The sequence below is a fragment of the Cydia amplana genome, chromosome 4, assembly GCF_948474715.1.
Source record: "Cydia amplana chromosome 4, ilCydAmpl1.1, whole genome shotgun sequence".
Classification (NCBI taxonomy): domain Eukaryota; kingdom Metazoa; phylum Arthropoda; class Insecta; order Lepidoptera; family Tortricidae; genus Cydia; species Cydia amplana.
In genome coordinates, this window is record NC_086072.1 from 10,026,821 (window position 1) to 10,051,703 (window position 24,883).

The 24,883-nt window shown below is 37.1% G+C and overlaps 2 protein-coding genes across 2 annotated transcripts in view; both read left to right on the forward strand.

Annotated features, from left to right (window-relative positions):
* Nucleotides 1-7,436, forward strand: part of LOC134663161 (metallophosphoesterase 1 homolog) — a 40,916-nt gene extending 33,480 nt beyond the window's left edge. Inside the window, exon 8 of the mRNA XM_063519511.1 lies at nucleotides 7,417-7,436. The gene's annotated coding sequence lies outside the window, so the exon portion shown is untranslated. The remainder of the gene's footprint in view (nucleotides 1-7,416) is intronic.
* A 9,920-nt stretch (nucleotides 7,437-17,356) lies between these two features.
* LOC134663162 (HEAT repeat-containing protein 3) lies at nucleotides 17,357-24,812 on the forward strand. The gene is made up of 8 exons (XM_063519512.1): nucleotides 17,357-17,529; nucleotides 18,365-18,616; nucleotides 18,847-18,952; nucleotides 19,642-20,160; nucleotides 20,584-20,821; nucleotides 22,161-22,422; nucleotides 23,038-23,337; nucleotides 24,600-24,812. Exons 1-8 carry the CDS (start codon nucleotides 17,398-17,400, stop codon nucleotides 24,708-24,710), a joined length of 1,920 nt encoding a protein of 639 aa, XP_063375582.1. The 5' UTR covers nucleotides 17,357-17,397; the 3' UTR covers nucleotides 24,711-24,812.
* Nucleotides 24,813-24,883: the final 71 nt, after the last annotated feature.

Consider the following 24,883-nt stretch of genomic DNA (forward strand, 5'->3'; position numbering starts at 1 on the left):
GGCATGTCCTTTTTTAAAGAAATTATTGAACTTCCTCGGCAGAAAAGAGTCCCTTCAATCTACTATTGCAAAATTTGCAAAGCAAAAATATCAATATGGTAAGGTTACCTACTTAATACTGTGTGTGGCACGTACTTTTGCCACAGTCTGACAGCTGGAGGTCTACCGCGAACACCGAACCGAAGTTAGCAAATTGCGGGCATGGACCTATAATATTACGGACGGACTGTCACCTAAGACAAACTGTGACACTGCAATGGCGGACGGTTTGAATGTGTGCGTTTAGATGAGTGTTACCATGTAACACAAATTCTCCCCTAATGGTGAAACAATTATTTTTAATATCGTCCTTGTTTTCAAATAAAAAAAATAGGATAGTTTTACGTTAGACAATAAAAAAGGTGTGTACGTATCTGATTTTATAGGTCTTGAAAATGCGCAATATTGCACAATTACTTTGTGCAAACATTATTTTCGATACCTAATGATATTTAGCATCGTAATGAAATCAGTACGTCATGTTTTTTTAATTTATACATTTAACTTGAAACATATCTGGTATTCAACAAAAAAATTATAATACATAACAAACAAACGTTAAGTATCGCTCCTTAGTATCGGGAAATTACCATACCGACCTAGTTTGAAATGCACAATTAATAATTTAACGATTTACCTAAATGATCTCTTAATACATAATGATTTAATAAGAAGGGTATCAATTACCCTACTTTGGGGAAATTACCCTATTCATGTTACTGGTCACCCTCCTGTTTTGCAGTTTGGTAATTTATAAACAACAAATTATCGTGATTTTACGTACTAATTGATAAACTTAAGTATGAAAAGTTATTCCGTGACTTTTTTTCTTTCGATCGGTACAATTCTAGCAGGATTTAACTACGCATGCCGGCATATTTTATATTTTTCTTCGACATGTTTACTTCAATGACGTTTCGACACGTCTGACGGCAGACTGGTGGATGTGGGCTGTCAATGTGTGTGTGTCACGCGTAAATACTATGAAACTGGTGGATGTTGGAATCACAGTTGTGTTGTAAGCGAAACTCTGTCCGTAATATTCTAGGTCCATGATTGCGGGCATCTTTCTCTTTTATTCAAATTATGGCGTAATTAGTGACAGAGAAAGATGCCCGCAATTTGCGAACTTCGGTGTTCGCCGTAGGCCCTCTGACTGAACTGGCGCCGATCCGGATGGCGCCTGCCGCGTTCATTAGATACTTATCTCTGTTTTGAATCTAGAATAGAAAGTGTAACATAATATGTATTTATAATTTATAATAAAGTATAGGTAGGTACATCTTTGCGTCAGCTACATTTGCTAATATTAACGTACCTACCTCAAAATTAGCTTGATGAAATTAAAGACTTTAACGACTATTAAGATTTCTTGATACGCCAATCAATAAGAATAACGAACAAAATAAATGTTCTTCAAAATATTCCAAGACAGTTTTTTATGAGAGTGTAAACAGCGTGCAGCGCTCGATTGAATAGCACAGGATCAGATTGAGTTGCGGAAGTGCGCCCGGCCCTGATTCAAGCTCCTGGCCTATTCAGGGCCGCAGGGCTCGATATCAGTTCAATGCGTTCCAGCCTTAAATAAAACATACACTTTTTGCCCCGTTTGTCTGAGAACGCTGAGAACAGACGAGCCTCGAGTTAACATGATTCCGTCGAAAATCGCATCCTGTTCTTTACATTTATTAGCGCCGGTGAGCGATTCGCGTCCGGTCGCGGGTCTATAATCATTTCTGTCTAAATATTGACCTTTTTTCGCTTCCGTTCCATTCGATCAACCGGAAGAGGGCGGATTGTTGATGAAATACTCGTAACTCGTAATCAATACCCAACTGACACCCCTACAACCCTAAACCCCTTTATTGTGTATCTACACTACACCTTTCATCCCTGTGCCAAATTTAATATCACGTAGTTCGATCTACCATTGTACCTACCTATTATTTGGATTGTACACTCCTTGCTTTCTTTTCATTATAAACTTGGAAATAAATTCATACGGAGACATTATTTTTCAACATAATGTGTTTTAATTTAAGCACCTACGTATTATTACCAATGTTCTATGCTGTAATTTATAGCGAAAGATCTTTACAAACATGATGAATCTATGATTTAAGACATCTTATAAATGAATCCAGGTAAGTTCTAACGTGGTTCTAACGTGTAGTAAAAATGATACTTCTCATCCAATAAAATAAATACAGGAATTATCTAGGGACCATCTTTTACGGCGGCTGGTCTGCTGTTATGGATTTGGCTTCGTCGTTAAAATAGTCCCATAAAATAATAATGGTAGTTTTAGAATGTTTGGACGTTTCATTGTTGGAACCATAAACCTTACATGTCTATAAAAAAGTAGGTTTAGGATGGCGCCACTGCATAACCGTCTGACTTCGTAGCTTCTAGAATTTTGATATTAATGGCTTGTTTCCATGATCTCCTTTGTTTTTAATTTATGTTTTAGAAAAATTCACTACGAAATGACTACGAAGTTCTTGGAGGATACAACTAAACGGAGTAGCCATTAACAGGCTTTCCCCTCTGTCGAAAATAGGCGGCCAACGGTCATACACAATGTATGGACTAGAGCTCCCGATACACGTGTTACACGCTGACACGGGTACCCGTGTTCTTAAGCCCGGCGGTACTAAGAACCCGAACTTCACGAACCCGCCCGGATCCAGAAACGTTTACACGGGTACCCGTGTACCCGTGTACACGCGTACACGGGTACACGAAAGAACGGATCTTATTTACCCGCGGGTTCAACCGTTCATTTTCGTGTAGCAGAGATTCGTGCTATGAAGAGATACGGTGGAATATAAGAGAGATTAGGAAAGTTCGATTACTTTGCAGTTTAACGTGGTATTGATTGGTGATATCAATAATAAAGTAGACTTTGTTTCAATAATTCATATGTTTTGTTTTACTCCAATTAAATTAAAATTAACAATAACTTAGGTACCGTTGAGTTCATTTATATAATTTTCTTCGTTGATGTAGTTTTTTGATAATGAAAGTAAACCTATTCTTTATTGTATTGTCATCTATAGTCATGCTCATTATACATCAGCTGTTATAATTTGAGGATGGTAGGTACATATATGACACCCTGTTAGGGCACTCCATATTTGTTAAGTCTAGGTAGGTACATACATGCATTTTATACGTATAGCAATGAAATCTATATTTATAATTGAATATTTAACGACCTAAATGATTATCTAACTAAGACAAAAGTAGATAGTTATGCTTACTGAAACTACCACGAACGGGGTACTAACAAAATGAGATTAAGTATTTTAAATTGCCATATCGTGTGAAAAACAAAATACATGACATAGATAATAAACAAAGTGCAGAAGTTTCATTCAATAGAACGTGTTGTTTTTACAACGTGCGTTGGTGCTTTTGGTCTTATCTCTTTGTGATAAGCTAGACACATCTGCAAAAAAATACAACAACTAATCTTTCAGGTAGGATTATTCTATTGTTTTGTTGCCGCGCGGCTATTAAAAGCATTTTAATAGTGACAGAGACAGCAAACAATGAATAATATCTATGCCTAAGATTTAAAAAGTATCTCAGAACTTTAGTTAGACTCCAGTTCACCTATTGGTCAGTTGGATACTAAAGTCTATCTACGTTAATCGTACCGGTTTGTTGTTTTATTAATAGTTTTTGTTTTGTTGTTTACTGTTAATTAAATGAGAAGAAGTTGGGTGTGGAACTTTGCCAGATCCGGTGACAAAGCCTATTGCTCTTTGTGCAATGACCGGGCAAATAACGAGTTTTCGTGCCATGGTGGTTCAACAGGAGCCATAGGAAGACATTTGTTATCAATACATCAAAAATCACCCACCATGACGACCCCTAAGTAAGTACATTTCTTCCTACTTCGTATAGTGAAACCAAAAACTGCGTTAAAATGAATGCGATTTTTTTACATTTATAAGTTATCTGCTTCGATGCAAGGCCAGCGGCCATCTGACTCGAAGAAGAATTTTGAGTGATGTCGTCAATGTATGGAAATTGTACGAAAGTTTACATTTGGGTATAACAGTTATAATTTATTCGAATGTTTAGTATATTTAAATAAACAGTTCTGTAGTATATTTGTAAAGGGTCAGAATGGGAATGAGGATGGGATTTAAAACTACCGTTCTTATTATTGTGTGGTATATGATATATAATGAAGTTTTTATCAATCAATCAATAAATCAACTAATGAAATCTTCACATTTTACTTGTAGATATTTTAAGTTTAAAGTAATCAATTCACAAAATATTATGCACCATAAACAGTCACTACATATTACAAATAATTTTGTGATTAATGGGTATTTTCTATATGGAAACAAGCATTTTACCATTTGTGACAATTTGTAGAAAAACAATTTTTTATATCTTTGAAAATTACTGTTTAATTTAAAATAAGTTTTTGGCAAAATTTCATTTTTGTTACACGCTTTTATCGCTGACTGTACTTTTCTTACGACAGACAACTAATACTCATCGAGACAATTCTAAAAACCCCTAACACAATTAGGTTGCGTTGTTTCATCACAGAGTTCCTATGGCCACCTCCTGTCTCCATCATCAGATCAGCTCGATGGTACCATAATATTGCATTGTCACCCGACTTACATATGTATGCAAAATTTCAGCTCAATCGGAAACCGGGAAGTGGATCAAATTTAACTTGCAAGATTCCATTACAATTTAGTTACATACAGGTCGACATAATAAAAGCGTGTTAAAAATGACAACCGTTGTAAAGCATTTCACAGCCTGTGTCGAACAATAATAGCATTTATGTTTCTTTTTATAATACAATTTGATATTTTTAACTAGGTACTACGCAAAAATAAATATTTTCATTTCTGTTCACTCTACCAATAACGGTGTCGTTTTTAGCAATTATTTGAAAGCGATATTAAGCGATTAAAATAAGCAAGTCCTGGACTATTCAAATAAAGAATAAATAAGTTTTTGGCAAAACTTTCATTTTTGGTACAAGATTTTATCGCTGACTGTACTTTTCTTTCCACGAGTATATTCTAAAAACCCCAAACAATTCGGTTGTTATATCACAGAGTTCATATGGCCTTCTCCTGTCTCCATCATCAGTTCAGCTCCATTAATATTGCATTGTCACCCGACTTACACACGTATGGAAATTTTCAGTTTCATCGGAAGTGGGTCAAATATAACTTGCAAGTCCGAATTTGAAAATCCGATAAAACTGGTAAACAATCGGGGCTCCTGACCCTGAATCTGTGTTTTATTTAAAGCTATACATAACTTTAATCTCCGCTACACGTCAAGAACGGGTTAGACCCGCGTGTATTTAAGATCCGTTTCGCCGTGTACACGGGTACACGGGTACACGGATACACGGATCTTAATTACACGTGTACCCGTGTACACGTGTAGAACGGGTCAGAAAACCGTGTACGTGTAGTACGGAAACGGGTACCGAACACGTGTACACGAAACCCGGACACGACCGCGAGCCCTAGTATGGACTGACGTTTATCTGACATGGCTATTTTTACGTTACGCATACATTTGACGTTCCCCTCCCCCGCAAAAATCGGCAGACTGTTTTGTACAGAAAATTACAGACATGGCGTCTCCGTTTGATTATATCCTCCAAGACGAAGTTAGATTTTGTTTTATAAAAGGCAATAACCCTTTCTGTCAAACTCAAACGCTACTTGGCCACCGAGACTTGGCCTTTACGCTCGACTGGCCGCATATTTACTGCGGTTAGGTTGTGTTCCTGTTCATGCTTTCTGCTTTAAAAGCCAGATAGTTTTCAATGTTCATTGCTATGCTTTGAAACCTTTTTACTTTAGCATAATCTCCTAAAACCATTAACAATCCGTTTGTTCTTGGATTCGGAAAAATCGTATTGAGTGCAGCCAGCAATGTAGCGCGATTGTAATAGTCGGCGGTTGTCAAATGAAACGGGCATCGGCCGCGGGCGGCTGATAATGGAATTTCTGGGAACGACCCCTGTGGGGTGTGCCGCGGGGTGGGTGACGCGGGCGGGGGGGTGGAGCATCCATCACGCCGCGGGGGTGCAATTAGCCGGAGTAGATGTGCTGACACGTCGCGCCCGCACCGCGCCGCCGGACCGGCTCAACGCTCGACGCGCGCCGAATGCTCGAGCACGACACGCTCACGACATCACTTGAATTGATGTACACCTAAACCACGACTGAATTAATCAGTCTCTAAATGCATTCTTGTCGGCCATTTAATATGCAAATTTAGGAACTAAACTGTTCCCATATTCAAGCAATGAAGAGGATAGTTCAAAAACCAGCGTCAAATTCTGATCCATGATATATAAAAATGTGTCTAGCTTGATATTGAAACAGGTTTTATGCATTTAAGAAGACGCAGATAAAGGGAAAAAAATCTTAACTCCTAAATTTAAGCATGCCGTCGCTTTTAGTAAATTGACGCTGCACATTCCAATCGGCTGGAGTCATGTTTCCCTATAGGTATAAATTTGTCTATGACCGTTTATAACATGTAGCTATTTTATTTTATCTATTCTACAAAAATCCCTAATGGCTTCCATTTACTGAGGCTCAGGCAGCGGCAGATAGCGGGCACGTTAATGATAATCAGTTTGTTAAGTTTTAATTCCCATAAAAAATCGACAAAAAGTTAATGTCCATCCGGGTGGTGGAGGAGCGGGGCGAGCGGGCCGGTATTTCGGTAGCAGCACCCGATTATCAGCAGATAACACACAAAAACAACTTTTTGATTTATGAAGAAAGCCCGAGAGCCGGCTACCGGGCGCCGCGCTGCATTTTAGTGACGTCACCGAGTGCCGTAAACAACTCATCGATTCTTTTTTGCAAGCCATTTTGGACTAACTAACATCCTTTGCTAAGATCTCTCTTATCTTGTTTAGTACACGTAACTTCAAAAATAAACAAAAGTTTTCGGCTCTAATAATGTCGTAACGTTTATTTGTATCTTGTGCCGTATTTGATTTTTACCCTACTTAGTGGAATTACTTACTTACTAAAGACTGTTGTAGAAACGAAATAGGTAATTGAGAGTACTATTTTTCTGGCAGCTGGACCCATAATTTATCGGTATGGGTCATGGTTAATTAACCATTTTATAACTAATTATCGTGTGATAATTAAACGGAGCAGTAAAAGGCTAAATAAGTTTTAGTTACCTAAGCTACCTCCAAAACCAAAATTGTAAAATAGGAAGTTGCATCGTTTAAAAAATCATCTGCTTAACGCCAAACGCATAAAAATAAAACATCAAAACCGGTTCCTAAAAAGCAATCACAGCATCAATGCATGTATTTAAAAATAATTTGAATGTCGACAGGTGATGCAGACAGCACTAGCTTGACGGTGAGGCCTGGCTTGTCATTCAAACCGCTTACCGAACAATACGAGTAGCAAGTTTTAAGCTGAGGGTATCCAAAATGATGCGCGTTCTTCGATTACGAATAGTGGCAACAGATATCGAGACCATGTTACACTTGTGTATGCGCAAGAACTGAGCCCGCCTGCGTTCGCGCAACACATGGGAATCATTGGCCTGCGCTGCGCGGCCAGATTTTGAAACATATGTAAATGAGTTGCTCGGTCAAAGGCGCCGCCTCTCGCGCCCAAGCCTTTTATTAGCTACGCATTAATCTGATATTTATGTAAAAGGAATTTCGTCGATATACATAAATTTACCTACAGCAATTACTTTTTATATATCGTGGCTTTTGATTTTAGCGACATCTTTTATTTTTATGTGCAGTTTGGGTGACACTTATTATAGGTGATCTCTAATGCCGACGAATAAATGGCCAACATGCCAAAGTTTGGGCTCACCAAGAGAGAACTGTAGGTAGGTATCATGTTAAATCATGTAGCGTGGCGGAGATGAGTCGCAGGTGCTGCCTGTGCCTGGAGCCCTGGTGGACACACAGTATATTGAGGCCCATCAGTGCCAATTTTAACGTGAACTAGTTACCCAACTCAAGGGCAATGCTATCAGTGTCCCTGTATTTAGACTACGTAGAGAGTATTTTGGCTACTTGTACTATATATTGATGAGTAAATTTTATTCTACGTCTACGTTGTGTTTTTGTTCCAGTCGAGTATAGTTTTGAATTTCGAAATATACCATTAAGTGACCCTTGTGGACGAGCTCTAGCTAGTGCCTATAGCTACCCGATATTACTTACTTGATTGTTTTCTAATGTAAGTATAATGTATTCTCGAAACTCACAAAGCTTCAACTAACCCGTTTTACCTAAACCGCTACGTCTTTATGTAGGTGGCGGCTAGGGTTGCCAGATGGTCGGGATTCGGCGGGATTCTCCCGATTTTTAGGATGTGTTCCCGATTCCCGACAAAGTGAAAATTGTCCCGAAAAACAGCATCACGTTATAAAACAATAATTTCAAGTTCTGAACTGTCGTCGAGCGAACCAGCGACCCGCGTCGAGCCCGTCAGCGCGCGCGCGGGGCGCGCGTGGCGAGATTGGGCAGAGCAGCTGACGTAGTGCCAATAATGTAAAATATCGTTGTTTTTAATACAATTAATTTAATTTGAATGGTTTATTTACCCGACTTAAGGCCCAAAATCCCGAAAAATTGATATTTTTTCCCGATAATAGCGCCTTTCGATCTGGCAACCCTAGTGGCGGCGCGTCCATAAAAGCCGATTCCCACCGGCTTGCCTGTTTTTGGACGTTTGAGCAGAGTTGTAAAGGAAATATGTAAGCCAAATTAGCCCCGGCTTGCCTATGGATATGTTTGACGCGCCGCCACTGGTGCCTACCTATACGAAATTCACCCAGATTAGGAAAGCGACACCTGTTGCGGATGTCAATATTGAACGTTATTTTTGGACTGCTATATTTGGTTCGCGACATCACTTGCATATTAATAACGTAGAAGTACGTACACTCTATTTGCTATAGTGACTGCGTATTCACACTTCGCTGGAAAGTGTTTCGTGACTTGACTACCGGTATCGCATGTTGGTGTAAAGTTTAATTTTATTGCCTGAAGGACGTAAGCTGTAGAATTGGGTACTTTCCTCTACTTAAAATAAATTATTTCACACCGTGCACGAAATAAAGCACCAGATAATTATTAGAAAAATATAGATAGCAGTTATTTTTAAATACTATTTCTATTTGACCGTGACGTCACTACACACGTTTTCATATAAATTCCATATTAGAAAATCGTTTTGACAGTTTTGACAGTTCTAAAAAGAAGCTGATTTGACTAGTAGGAAAGTAGCCAATTTGAATATTTTTACGTCGCATGTAATGTAGGGGAGGGCCTTGATGAGGTAGGGGGTAGGAGGGTAGTGACTTAAAATAGTTATTTAATACTGATACCCGAGTTAGCGAAAGATGCCAAAATTCTCTCTACGCTCATGGTTTAAAAATTGAATCTTGAGCGTTGCGGCGATTTCAAGGCACAAAAGGTGAACAAACTTTGCTGCTGGGTGAAACAAAAAGTTCAGTTTCATTTGAAAATTATTGTGTGACGCTCACAGTCATACAGGTTCAGCCTGTCCATAGTAAATGTATGGCTAAAATCACTATCTCTGTCTATATGTATATCTTCTAAAACTTCTAGGTATTTTCTGACAAGTACGAGTACCTAATTAGGATTCATGAATCAATACAAGTGTACGAAGCGTATACTCTAGCCATAGTGTAAAAATGGTGATTTGGTCACTAATGTTCTCTCGGGCAATTAAGTAAGTCTCCATTCGGATTTCCGTTATGTCCCCCACAACCCACAAGTTCGAGTCACAGCGTCTTACTTAACTTTCCCGAAGCTTGCACATTTGTCGGGCAAACTCCAACATTCTCCATGAAAGGCATGTTCATACTAGACGCTGACTGTGCTGAATTCCAGCAACTTGAGAGTTGAGTTGAGTTACAACTTTGGGAATAGTTGCTTTACATGAATTCAGCTGTTACCAGTGTCCACCGCTTCCAAAATTAATACGTCACACGATATTTAAGTAGTATTTTGGCGTTACTGGTGTTAGCTTTCTTGTAACATACCGGTTCTTTTATACTCGTTACCAAAATTATTATTATCTTAAACGAGCAATTCTTGTATATTTATTTTTAAGTTTTAATATTTGTATGCCAATAGGCAAAACACATAGCTCTATTAATTTATTATGTTTTATATAAGACCTTATATATAACTGTATCACCTGTGTTCCACAAATAAATTTTTACTTTAGGTACTTTACTTATTTATATGTATATATATTTCGGGGATCTCGGGAACGGCTCTAACGATTTCGATGAAATTTGCTGTATGGGGGTTTTCGGAGGCGAAAAATCGATCTAGCTAGGTTTTATCTCTGGGAAAACGCATTTTGGAGTTTTTATATGTTTTCCGAGCAAAGCTCGGTCTCCCAGATATTTATTAACTAGCTGTTGCCCGCGACTTCGTACGCGTGGATTTGTATATTGGTGGTTATATATTTATTCTACATTAGCTTAGAACATTATGCAGCAAAATATAGCAGTAGGGGCTGTTAATCATTTGTTAATTATTATACACAACCTGGTTACGAAGTTTCAAGCCCCTAACTGAATAAAATTGTTCTCGATATAATCCCTCTCAACCCCCAGCATATTTTCAAGTCCACTATTTAGTAAAACCTACTACCTAACTACCTATTTACGAAGTTTGAAGGTCCTAGCTTTAAATACAATTTGAACTCTCTATCAACTTTCAACCCCTTCTTAAACCTTTTAGGGGATGAATTTTTAAAGAAGCTGAAATTACTTTTCATGTATTCTAATAATATGCCTTTATACAACGATTCAAGTCCCGCACTCAAATAAATGTTTGACCTCCATACAAATTTTCAACCCCTTTTTTACCATCTTGAGGGATGAATTTTCAAAAATGCCGAAATTACTTTTCTTGTATTCTAATAATATGCCTTTATACAAAGATTCAAGTCCCGCACACAAAAAAATGTTTGATCTCAATACAAACTTTCAACCCCTATTTAATCTTTTTAAGTGATGAATTTTTAAAAACGCTGAAATCACTTTTCTTGTTTATTATTATAATATGGCCTTATACAAAGAATCAAATCCCGCACTCAAAAAAATATTTGATGTGGATACAAACGTTCAACCCCTTTTTCACCACCTTGGGGGATGAATTTTCAAAAACGCTGAAATCACTTTTCGTGTATTCTAATAATATGCCTTTATGCAAAGATTCAAGTCCCGCACTCAAAAGAATGTTTGATTTCCATACAAATTTTCAACCCCTATTTCCCACCTTGGGGGATGAATTTTCAAAAACGCTGAAATTACTTGTCTTGTATTCATATAATATGCCCTTATACAAAGATTCAAGTCCCGCACTCAAAAAAATATATGATGTGCATACAAACTTTCAACCCCCTTTTCACCACCTTGGGGGATCAATTTTCAAAAACGCTGAAATTACTTTTCTTGTATTCTTATAATATGCCCTTATACATAGATTCAAGTCCCGCACTCGAAAAAATATTTGATGTGCATACAAACTTTCAACCCCTTTTTCTCCACCTTGGGGGATGAATTTTCAAAAACGCTGAAATTACTTGTCTTTTATTCTTATAATATGCCCTTATACAAAGATTCAAGCCCCGCACTCAAAAAAATATTTGATGTGAATACAAACTTTCAACCCCTTTTTCACCACCTTGGGGGATGAATTTTCAAAAACGCTGAAATTAGTTTTCTTTTCTTTTATTATAATACCTTTTTACGAAGTTTCAAGTTCCTAGCTTACAATAAAATTTGAACCCCAAGACAAACTTCATCCCCTTTTTAACCCCCTTAGGGGTTGAATTGCCAAAAACGTCGCAATTACTTTTTTTTGTAATCGTCTATTATGCCTTTCTAAGAAGTTTCAAAGCATTTGTAATGGATTCAATCTTTCAACCCCTTTTTAACCCTGTTAGGGGATGAATTTTTAAGAACGCTGAAATTACTTTTCTTGTATTTTAATAATATGCCCATACACAAAGTTTAAAGTCCCGCACTCAAATTTTTTTTCGATCTGCTTACAAACTTTCAACCCCTTTTTCACCACCTTGGGGGATGAATTTTCAAAAACGCGGAAATTACTTTTCTTATTTTTTAATAATATACCTGTTTACGAAGTTTCAAATTCCTAGCTTAAAATAAAACGTGTTCCCCATACAACCTTTCATCCCCTTTTTAACCCCCTTAGGGGTTGAATTTTTCAAATTCGCTTCTTATCTCTTGTACACTTTATAAATGAAACCTAGTGTGCAAATTTCAACTTTCTAGCTTTTGTAGTTTCGGCTCTGCGTTGATGAATCAGTCAGTCAGTCTGGACACTTGCATTTATATATATAGATTAAACAATGCATCCTATTCCCACTTCTAGGTACTATACATAATGTAAACAATCTGAAGCCTGCACCGTCACCGCGCTGGCAATAAATAAATGGAGTTCTCAGCGTGCATATTCGTTACTGCATTTCTGTCTTTTGTTTTAACTAGATGTTAAGTGTTAACACAACTTCTAATAACTTCCAAAATCAATATAGCCTGTGAATAGATCCCTGTTCTGAAAATCCTAATGTAAGTCCTAATGTACCCACAGGCTCTGTTAGGTACCTATTCGTATCTCGTACCGACTGCTCCCTGAGGGACCAGTATAAGTAAGACCTTAAATTATGAATAGCTGTTACGAAGCTCGAGTTTGTAGTTACACTGGCTTGCCTGAGTATTGGTGTCGCCTGTCCAGGGGAATATAAGCCAGGCACTTCCCGGCGCCGACCCGTCGCTTCCCTGTTTGCTCATCCAATTCAATCTCGCCCCCATTATCAACATCCCCAGCCCGACAATACGGAGCTTATCTCCGCGATCGTGGACGTACCTAATTAGATATGTTCAGTTAACAATGTGTGCTGTGCTGATACAGGATGACTCAAGATAAACTATTCTGTCTAATCCTTAGTTTCCGGATACGAGGAAAGTAATCCGAGAAAAACTATGGTCTGTGTGATGTAATCATCACGTAATATACTTCTTACTGAACTTATAGTTGGTTTATGTATTAGGTGATAAGCATTCATTACCGTTTGCTTTATTTCCAATAATATAGGTAGGTATTAAAAAACAAACACTGGGAGATCATCGCACAAGAATCACAAGACAAGGTGTGCTGGCGCCAACTCAAATCTATCAGAGGCAAAGTCGCATTCGGGATGCTGAGCAATCGAAGAAGTATTTTTTTAGGTAAGGTTGAAATCGAAATACTTATTTACAGGAACCACTACAATATTTAGTTTCAATGTTTATTATCGATAATGACTCCAATTCTCAGTAGGCAGTAATTTGACTACGGCGATTTTCGTCCAATTTGTGAAAGCGGAATTTAGCTGAATAAAAACAGATGAGTCAACGTCGTGTATAGTCGCCGCAATCAACTTGGTCTCCTCTTGCTGCTTGTTGACTTTTTAATTTGAACCTTCTTGGGAACAGTATAAGATCAGTTTTATAGATGAGTCTTTCTTTATTTAGTTGTATCTCGATGTTAGAGGAGGCAGCCGATGCACGTCAGGCTGTCGCCGCCCCCTGCGGGCCGAATCAATTCAGGCAATTACATCGGGGGATGCGGCCCGGCCGAAACATGCCGCTGGATAATCACTTCCGATTGCCAGATAGCTCCATAACACACATTTTGTATAGGCCTTCAACCTACACATATGTAGTACGTATAGTACCAAGTACAGAGTAGATTAGAGATTGTCATCAATTGCACTAATTCAACTACTCCTCCTTTTGATTAAATACGACTAGAGTCTAGAGAAACTATCACCAACCTTCCTGAACCAAAGTGCACCTATATAACTGGATAGGAACCTATTAATGGAGAAAGTATTAGTGGTATAGGTATCATGTACCTACGTGTATCATGTATCGTATGTGTATCAGGTATCATGTATCAAAGTGGTGTACTTTTTCAGGAGGGTTGGGTTGCTCCAGATAGGAGAGACTTCAACTAGCATTTTTGAGTGCTGATTCAATCAAACATATACCTATAGGGCATACTACCTAGTAAATTAATAAGTCTCCGTTCTCCAATGAACCATTAAAGCCATTTGTTTGTTACTGTTAGACTGTAACTAGGTACAGTCAGAATACGGGATTGTTACGCCATTTAGGGTTCTAGATAAATAAATTGGTTGTTCCATATTTAATACCTACGCTATGGATTTACGCGTTAGATAATATTTAACGGGCCGTTATCTTCATTGTTCAATTTAACTCGCTGGAATGTCGTTGTTTCCTTGGAGTTAACGTATAGTAGATACGTATACAATATCCAATATTTTACAACGGGTTATTGTTCGTTAGATGTTAGAATAGGTACTATAGGTATCTGTAGCTACACTTACCAAAGCTTTTTTGCTGCGCCTTTTCGGTGTCTTGCCATTTTGTATGCAGGGATTGCAGATGTAGTACGCTAGGTAATTTTGCTGACTGCACCAATATTGTAAAAAATACGTTACAGACGGTCACATAGTCAACTATCCTTCCATTTATCCTAAGGGCTATCAGTTGGTAGGTAACATTGCTTTCGAAATAGGTGCTTTATGACTATAGTCGACTGACTTAGACACTACATACACACATTCAAATGGTTACTTAAGGAGAATAAAACATACTTACATAACAATACTGTATCCCATAAAACTTATATTATAAATGATGCATTGCAACGCAAATACAGGACACATGATGAATTTAAAGAAGGCACAAGAAGTGTGTCAAGTAGAATAAACAACTTGATGAGTTCGTATCGTATCATAAGTATGCATTAAGATCAGAATAAGATACTCGTAGGTAAGCACGTACAAATAAAATCTTGCCTAACTATGCCACGCTAAATTTAAACAGGGGGGCATTAGGTACTTACCCTCTCTCTATTCTTTACATCGCGCAGTCGGGTTTCTAAACTAAACATTTATTCCAACTTGGTCGGACATACTGTTATGTCTTGATTTTGCTTGCCGCCGAACGTACCCAGCCTAGTTAAGTAGGTACTATGCTTTGCCTATAGGTTGGAGGGTCTGCCATCTTGTGGCCTGAATCGGAAACATAAATTGGGGCTGTGCTGCCCCCTATAGTTTATGCACGTTCCCTGGTTCTAAGTTCTAATGTTGTCGTAATGTTTGCACTTCGCGCCATCTAGGTAGTACCCGACGCAAACAACATAATATCCATTTTTAAACAGTTATGGCCATAATATCCAATCCAAAGGCGTATTTTTGTTAGTTTCTGCTGATGACCTACCCACGGGTAGAATATAAAATACCTTTATCGCCAATTGCGGGAATCTTTCTCTTTTACTCCAAGTTAGGCGTAATTGGAGTGACAGAGAAAGATACTCGCAATTCTGCTGTGTAGCCATTTTCGTGCGGTGCGCTAAAAGAAGAATATTACTCAAACTTATGACGATTTTACTTCTAATTTGATTCTAAGGCCGCCTTTACACCTGTAAGTTTTACTTACGTAAGTAGGGACAAAGCTATTTGTTAGAATGAGATAACGATATTCATCTCTCATTCTGTGGTATAGCTGTGTCCCTACTTACGTAAGTAAAACTTACAAGTGTAAATCCGGCCTAATACGTCATTTGAAAAAAAAAAATATGGGATGATAAGTTTACTTAGTTTAAGTTTACACTAACTCGCTTAAAAATAAATGATCCGCATGTTACTTGTATATTTGGGTACATAATATATGTAATATAGCTGGTCAACCAAATCTTGTCAGTAAAAAAAGGCGCGAAATTCAAATTTTCTATGGGACGATATCCCTTCGCGCCTACATTTTTCAAATTTGCCGCCTTTTTCTACTGGCAAGATCTGGTTGACCAAGTATATAATATATTTATTTATATATGTATTTATGCATGTTTGTATATATGTAATTTTATATTGCTGTTATTGTTATATGTGTACTTAAGTGTATAATTAGAATATTGGTTAGAATACTTGATTTGTGTTTCATATTTCTTCTCTTTGTCTACAATCCTGCACTAAGTATAAGTTTTCTATTTGACCCATTGGTTGACTGGTAGAGAATGCCTTAAGGCATTAAGTCCGCCATTTGTACAATTTTTATCGTGCAATAAAGTTTAAATAAATAAATAAATTTGCGCCTACATTTTTATAATTTTCTGCTTTTTCTACTGACGGAAATGGCTTGACAGACTATACATTTTTATACGTTCCCGCGTAAAATATAGTTGGTCAACCCAATTTGTCAGTCAGTAAGAACCAGGAAAACTATACTCATCCTTTTCTTTTGGGTACTACTTAGTACTAAGAAGGTATGCGATGACATGTCTTTTAATTTAAAAATCAGTAACTATTACTTATGAAAGCAGAAGAATATAAATGATCGTATTAGATTCATAATTTGTTACATATTTGCCGTGACTTATTTTTAAAACGTGTTTTTCAATAAAAAGACACATGAAGATTGTTTGCCTTATTTCTAATGCTAAAAAAATGAACTATAGTGTAAGATAAAGATAGTATGATTCTCTTTGTGTATGATTGAAATGAGACAGTCCTTTTACAAACTATACTTGTCATACGTGTCAATATAAGTTATATAAGAAAATACGCCTCTGGGATGTCAGGTCGTATGGCTTAAAGGACTCGCATCCAGGCCATAACTGTTTAAAAAAAAAAAAAAAAATGTCAGGTCGTAATTGTTAAAAAAATATGTCATTATCATAGTACTCATAGTTGTCAAAGTCAAAACTGTCCGGGGCTGCCAGATGGTAGAATTGGATACGAAATTCGTATAATGGAATTTTTTTCGTATCTATTACGTATAGGTGGTCAGTCGGTATAATTGGATACGAAAAAAACACCGATGTCAAACTACTGACAATACTTCTGAAAACAGTGTGTCAATACTGTTAATTGCAAAATTCGAAGATTGCAAATTGTGGGCGTCCCTCTCTGTCACTCTTATTACGCCTTCATTAGAGTAAAAGAGAAACACCCCTGCAATTTGCGAATTTCGGTCTTCGCGGTAAGACCCCAGTTTTTAAAATATCGATTTAATATTAATCGTTTTTTTTTATTGTGTTCTCGTATAATGCAATCGAATTTCGTATAATTGCAGGCACTGGATCGTATAATCAAAAATTATGTACTGGCAGCCCTTAACTGTCAAAAGCACGCATGGCTTGGTGTCAACACACTGCTAACCTGCAGTTTAACTAAGATTCCTGCTCCTGCTTTTTAAATTAACAACATGGGTAAAATAAGAAAACCCAAGCGTACGAAGGTCAGGCAAAATGTAGTCGCTCAGAATTCCGATGAAGAAGAAGAAGTGACCGTGGATACGAAAGAAAATGTAGTTCAAACTATCCTCGATCAGATACAGGTTAGAAATCCAAATTATTCTATCATCTCTTTTCTCCAACATTAATTCATATGCTCGTTCGAACGCCTTTCTTATAATTTGGAGATACAGCGCCTTTTATATTAATAATTATTTTACAAACACTCAACAATATTGGTGACATTTTATTTTGCTACATGACTAGATTTTTTGCATGGTTCCTTAATAACTAGTGCTGTCTAGGTTAGATTAGATACCTACTGATATTAACCTGTAAGAGGCAGAACAATAAGGAGAACGCAAATACAATTTCCATGTTAACTCAAAATATTAAATGAGAAAGTAAGCTATTTGTAAACAATAATTTTGACTATGACTAAACTTTAAACAATGAAACATTTTCTTGACTTTGACAATGCATGCATGGGGCAGTCCTACCCGACGTAGAATCCAAAACCCCACCCATTATTAACCAACACATTGCTCTCTTTTTATGTTTGTCTTTTTAGATTATACATTTACTATGCTTTGAAGTTAAAATAAATCATGACAATCTTTCTATGTAAAAAATGAAGAACATAAATATAATAATGAATGAATTGCATTTTTGCTCAACAATTATTTAATTTATCTTAGCCTTTTCAGCTGACAAACCAAAATATTTAACATACAGTGTAAACTCCATATAATGTTTCACTCCCTATAACGTCGACATTTTTGCCTCTATTTGGTTTACTTTAATATTAATTTCTCTCTATTTAACGAAAACTCTCTATAACGTCAAAAAGTGTCCGGTCCCTTGAGTGTCGCTATATAGAGTTTACACTAATAATTAATTTAGTTCCATTAAAAAAAATATATAATTATTAATTTACAGGCTGCCAATGTGGAAGAGAAATATTGTGGCCTTCAGACCTTTGCCATGTTCATAGAAACTCCGGAAAACATTGAACTTGTTCTAAACAAAGGTCTAATCAAAGTGGTAGCTCCGCTGTTGCTAGATCAGGCCAGTTCCGTCAGGAATGCCGCTGCTGGAGCGCTGCGGAACTTCTCTGCTGCGGGACATGAGGCTTGTGAGGGCCTGCTTGAACAAGATGCTATGACCACACTAATATGTTATTTCCATGAGGTACACAATTTTGTGCTCTTTGATCCAACCAATCCAGGTTATATAGAAAAAATGAATAGAGTATTTTGCACATTTTATATGGAATCATTACCGTTTTTAAGGTTCAATAGTAAAGGGTATTTTTAGGGTATAAATAAATAGCTTTGCCATCTTTGTCTGTCTATCTGGCCTTTAAGAACCCTATTGGTTACATTACCCTATACATTAGACATATGCTATCTATTTTTCAGCATACAGAATCCTTTACACCAGAGTCCAGTTCTGCTTCTAAAGATGAGGATATGGACACAATTATTCAGTGTATTAACCTGCTTTGGAACTTGTGTGAAAGCTCAGGTATTTACAATTTCTTTGAATTTTTCTTTATTTTAATTACAAATAAATTTTATTTAATATTAGGGCCATTACATAAGCTGTGCTATACAAACGCATTTAATTTCGTATATTACCGTAAAATGGGGTGAGTAGAGTCAAAACTGAATTTCAAACCTCGATAACATTTTATTTTTACATACGAAAACTGAATGGTGTATATAATAAGTGTTCCAGACGTTTGTATTCTAGTTTTTATTTTATTTTGGGTAGTTCCATTTCATAACTTGACGATAAAGAGGAAAACCCACCTCACCCCGTAGTGCCTCGTATTTGGGGTGAGAGGGGTTTTCATACAAAGGTGATTTTGGAAGATTGTTGGATCGATTTTTTTTATTATGCGTATTACTATAGCTCCATTTTAAATTGGAATACATTATTTTTGTAGCAGAACCCTTAAAATCCCTTCTCACCCCCCTCTCAAACCTTCTCTCCCCATTCATAACCCACCTCTCCCCGCGAAACCTACTCACCCCGTTTTACGGTACCTACCTACATTTTATCAATTTTTGAAGTTGATGATTATTTTTAATATCCATTGTGACAGAATAAAAAACTTATACTTTTACAACTTAAAATCCACGTTTGTACAGGACAACAGTATCCGATTTTATTTTGATGCATATTATAACAATCATTTGTCTTTCTTGCAGATCTTGCTATCAAGTACCTTGGACAGTCAAGAATATTAGACATATTACCCAGATACCTGGATTTGACAACTTTTGGTAATGACATTGTTACTGCAGTGTTACAATGTCTTATAGTAGTTGTAGAAGATAATCCCCAAGCTATGGAGAAAATAAAGTCTAACTCAGAAAAGCAGTTACAGGAGTTACTGTCATTAGAGAGCAATGAGCCTGCAATGCTTTTAGTGAAGACTCTTGCTGCCGGAGTCACTATAAACACATGTGGTGGAAATATATCCAGTCTGCCTGGTAATGTTATTCACCAGATTATTGCGATTCTGGCCAATACTCTCTCTGAAGATCATAGAGCAGCATGTAACCAGCTTTCTAGTGATGTGCCATTGCCTGATGGAGCGGGTAAGATAACAGCGCCAAAAGGAAAAGCGGTTCAAGCATTGGAAAATCACATAAAATCGGTCACACAAATGTTAGATGCACAGCAGAGTGCTGTGGAAATTATCGCTAATATTTGTTCTAGTGAAGGTAAGTTTACTGTAGTAACGGCTTATTGAGGCATTTGAGTATCATAATTTACATAAAATAGTTGCTTTAAAATCTTGCAAGTGTGGTATTTAAGGGGATATTTGCAGACTGTCTGTTGTTGACTATGGTAGAATATTCTTAGCAACATTAATAAAAGTAACTATTATAGTATGTACGATATGGTCTCATCGGAAGATCAGTGCTGGAAGTCACTGGCAACATGCTGAGGTGATACCATTTCGTGGCGCTTTCTCCTTTGTATGTTTTTCTGTTTTGTATACTTAAATTTATATTATTTTGTGTTTGTGCTTACGAATAAATTATTTCTATTTCTATTATGATATTGATAATAACACTTCTATTGCGATGTAATTTGATCATCCAGGTCCAATTAGAGGTTTTTAATTTTTTTTCTTATTTCAGACGCCGAAGACTCTGTGGACGGTGGGGATTCATCAGACAGTGAAGACCTGCCTGATGATGACCTGAATTGTAATGGAGAAGAAACTATGTTGCCTGAAGATAAATTACCGACTGAAATTTTAGAGGCCCTGGTGTCACTGGAGATATTTGATAAGGTGTGGGCGAAAACGCAGTTACCTGCGGAAAATGTGTTGATGATATTGAAAGAATATGAGGGCTCAGCATTGCTCTATAAAAAGTAAGTACCTATCACTTTAACTCCTTTCATCTTCTCAGAAAGATGCTAAAGTTGCTCATTCCCCTAAAGATAAATTATTGTTATTGATAAAGGCAACCTTACTGCTGATGTTCTGGCTTGCTTTCTTTTGAAATCTGTACCAGTCACCTGCAACAATATCTTGTTAAACAAGGTGCGCGAATATCACTACATAGTATAAAGTCGCTTCCCTGTCTGTCTGTCTGTCTGTATGCTTAGATCTTTAAAACTACGCGACGGATTTTGATGCGGTTTTTTAATAGATAGTGATTCAAGAGGAAGGTTCATATCGTTTACGTCGGTTTACGTGTCTCGCCTGCATTACTCCGCCGGGGCCGACGAGGTGGTGGAGTACGTCCGCCGGAAGACTGGCTACACGCTGAGGGTGCACTTCAGTTCATTTGTGGTGCGCGTGCCGCGGCCGCTGCAGAACACCATCGCAAGCGCGGACTTCTGGCCGAAGGGCGTGGTGTTTCGGCGGTTCCGGGGCAACCTGCCGAACCCTACGCCGAGTCAGACGACGCTACGGAGCCACGCTGTTACGTCGTCGCCCAAATCGAATGTTTAAAACTTGTATTTTGTATTTTATTCTCATGTTTCTTTGTTTTGTATTTTATTTTGTAGTTTCACAGTGCCTTGGTTTTACTGTAATGCTGTGTTACTTATTTGACTAATAAAATAAAATAAAAATAAAATAAAATAAAATATGTATAATTTGTTAACCCGTGCGAAGCCGGCGCGCATCTGATATAATCTTATTTTTTGGACCAAAAGATCGCGCGCACTTTGGTTTGGCGTGGTATTTAGTGTTCTGCAACTGCGACTTTTTACAGCTCATGCGAAAGTACCAGCCCAGACTGTGTAAGTGTTATTTATACGTCATAATTTCATAGAAGTTTGACTTTTAAAATAACACTTGCACAGTATGGGTTATCAAAATGGCTGTATACTTATCTTGGTCTAAGTGTATAAGAAAAAACAACGTGTTGCACTCAGGGAGTGCCGGCAGAAGTGAAAACTCGATGACTAGTGCAAAATGCACTATGTATAATTGAGGTTAACGCCATCTAGCGTTATTTCGTCGCATTACTTGAAACCCCTAAGCACATCACTGTTAGTACTCGAGTTATATTAATACCAGTTAGAGCGAAACTCACTAGATGGCATTTAAATCAATAAAGAAAAACTCAAAGACATTACATGTAACAGTTTTTCGATCAGGTCACGTGATCGTCTTACGGTCACGTCATCCACCTCAAAAAGTGCACAGCGCCGCTAAAGAAGTTTTCACTTCAATAAGATCGGTGGTTTTGTTTTCCAGACTTCAAAATCTACAAACACGATCTCTGCTATGCGTGAACAACATGTTATCAAGTTTACCCATAGAGAACCTTGGTGGGGTAAACGGCGTATACAGGCTTTGGGTGGAGGCGGGCAAGATGGTCTTTAAACAGAACTCCGACGCGGTCCTTTTGGAGTCCGCCACGGCCGTCATGAGAGCGTCGTTAGATAAAATAAAGCTCAGGGAGAATGGAAGCGCTGATAATGTTCTATTCAGTGACTTGGCTGTCTCTGATTTGGAGGTATATATCTACTTATTGAAATTTTCCTAGCAAACGTATGAAAACTGCCCTCTATATTACTAATTATCTCTCAAGGTCGGTTAAACATGTAGTCTATGTTACCTATGTCATAAAAACGAACTGACTCGGTAGTTTTGACGCTGTAGTCGGAGAAAGGCAAGAAGTAAATTTTGACAGGTATAAATAGACCCTTATATTTATGAAACTAAGATCTACCGTTTAACTGATAATCTTATCATACATGTATATACAACGAATTCAGTCAAATTTTACTTCTTAAGTTCTTACCTTACTCTGACTATACGGTACACGCGACAGAAATAAACCAACTACATACATACCTATTTATAGTCATAGTCATTTATTTATAATATTCTAAATATTACATGTCAATTTATTTAGGTATTAGGTTCCGTTGTTGTATATTGACTGTTAATTTCTTAAATCTTTAACTCTTCTCGTGGTCTGTAAAAAGCTTTATCACAAGCTTCATTATTGATGTAGTTTGCGATAAATATAAAAAAGGTTTAGATATGTAAATACTAACGTTCTTTCATACAAAGCGTGTTTTTTAGATCACATTTATACTCACTTAAAAACCTGCTTTAATTTCAGATGATGTTAACAGGCATCCGCGAATGTACTGCCCCAGAAATACGATCCAACCTGATCCGCATGATAGGACTCCTGGCTCTCCTATTGGTGAACACCTTGAGCGACGCCTCGGCAAACGTAATATGCACCATCACAGACTTCTTATTAGACCAAGCGCATAAAGAAAATGAAGTTTGGGTGCTAGCGGAGGCAGTAGATACTATCATTGATTTATATTCAGAAGATGAAACAGATGCCCTGGCTGCTAAACTGAATCTTGTAGAAAAATTGAATGCGTTATCACCAGTACTCAAGAACAAGGTAAGATGTTATATTATGAACTAAAATCATTATTATAATTAGAAATAATTTGAGACTTACCAAATTGCCAAATTTCAGTCTTATCTGTTCCGGCAGTTTTTGTATGATTGAGGAACACGAGTACGTATTAAATCAGTTCGGGAGCGTGTTCGCTTATTTTAGTTGCGTTTACATTGTTGAACTGAACTCAAATAAATTACAAAATCTACAATAAATTATTTCTATTGGTATACATGGGATGTTGTAGAATAAAATAGTGTAGCAGTCAGTATTGCTGATCGCGGTGCATTTTTATAATATAAATTGTACCTATACTTGGGGACTTGGCGTTCTTGTTAAAATTACTATGAACACTATACAGGGTGGCCCATTTCGATCGGTCAGTATGGGAAAATCGGAAACTATAAGACATACGACGATCTCTTCTTAGGAACCATGTCATCGATTTTAGTAACAAGAAAAACTGCATTCATACATTTAATTTTTTTTTATGTAAAATGTATTGAAAAAAATGGTGGCCATGTCGAAAAAATACTAAAATAAATTAAAGGATATGAATACAATGCATTTTATTCATTTCAGACATCATGTTTCATAGTAACATTTACTGCTTAAGACATACACAATCGATATCTAAATAGAAATAATTTTAGATTTTTTTTTTCAAAACGTCCGGGTTCGATTCCCGAGCTGAGTACACATTTTTTTATGTATGAATGCAGTTTTTCTTGTTACTAAAATCGATGACATGGTTCCTAAGAAGAGATCGTCGTATGTCTTATAGTTTCAGATTTTCCCATACTGACCGATCTAAATGGGCCACCCTGTATATTACTTTTACATAAGGTCACTTTTAGATCGCTGGCTATGCTATAATTTAACAGTAATTAAAATTATAATAAAAATAAATATTCATTGCACTTCTTTTGAGTGATGTTACAAAATTTGGCAAGGGATCCAAACTAAATCCTTCAGACTAAATTGATTCAGAGAACAAATAAATAACGCAATAAATTATAGGTAGTGAAAAATAAAGATTATCGTCAGGCGTATCTCACTCCGCGATTTCGTCGCTTTGCTACAGGTAGCTAAAAGTACATCCGTTCCGCCCCAATTTTGGGGAAAGCCATAAGCCGCGCGTGGCGCTGTCGCCACCTAGCGGCCATATCTCTGCTGATCGTAACAGACGCGTTTTGTTAGAGAGTGAGTCTTCTGTACTTAGTAGGTACTATTATTTATTCTGTGGTATCGTGTGATTTCAGGCAAGGCAGCAAAAGAAGCTACCAAAGGAATACAAAGTTCTCGTCAGCACTGTCACGTCAAATTTACCAAGGTTTATTAAGTATAAGAAAGGAAGAATAAGTAAGTTATGAAATGTTTATATACAATAACGAATATGTATACACATAGTCCAATATATTTTACAAAATTACGACTTGTAGTATAATTTTATTAAAGTTATCTAAGTAAATCATGTCTATAGGTTTCAATGAAAATGACTATATCACCACTATTAAAATAATAATTTATTAAACAACGAGCAACA

Coding starts and splice junctions, on each gene's coding strand:
- LOC134663162 (XM_063519512.1), top strand. CDS start 17,398: ATGGGTAAAATAAGAAAACCCAAGCGTACGAAGGTCAGGCAAAATGTA. Junction 18,953..19,641: donor GAACTTGTGTGAAAGCTCAG/GTATTTACAATT, acceptor TCTTTCTTGCAG/ATCTTGCTATCAAGTACCTT. Junction 20,161..20,583: donor TAATATTTGTTCTAGTGAAG/GTAAGTTTACTG, acceptor TTCTTATTTCAG/ACGCCGAAGACTCTGTGGAC.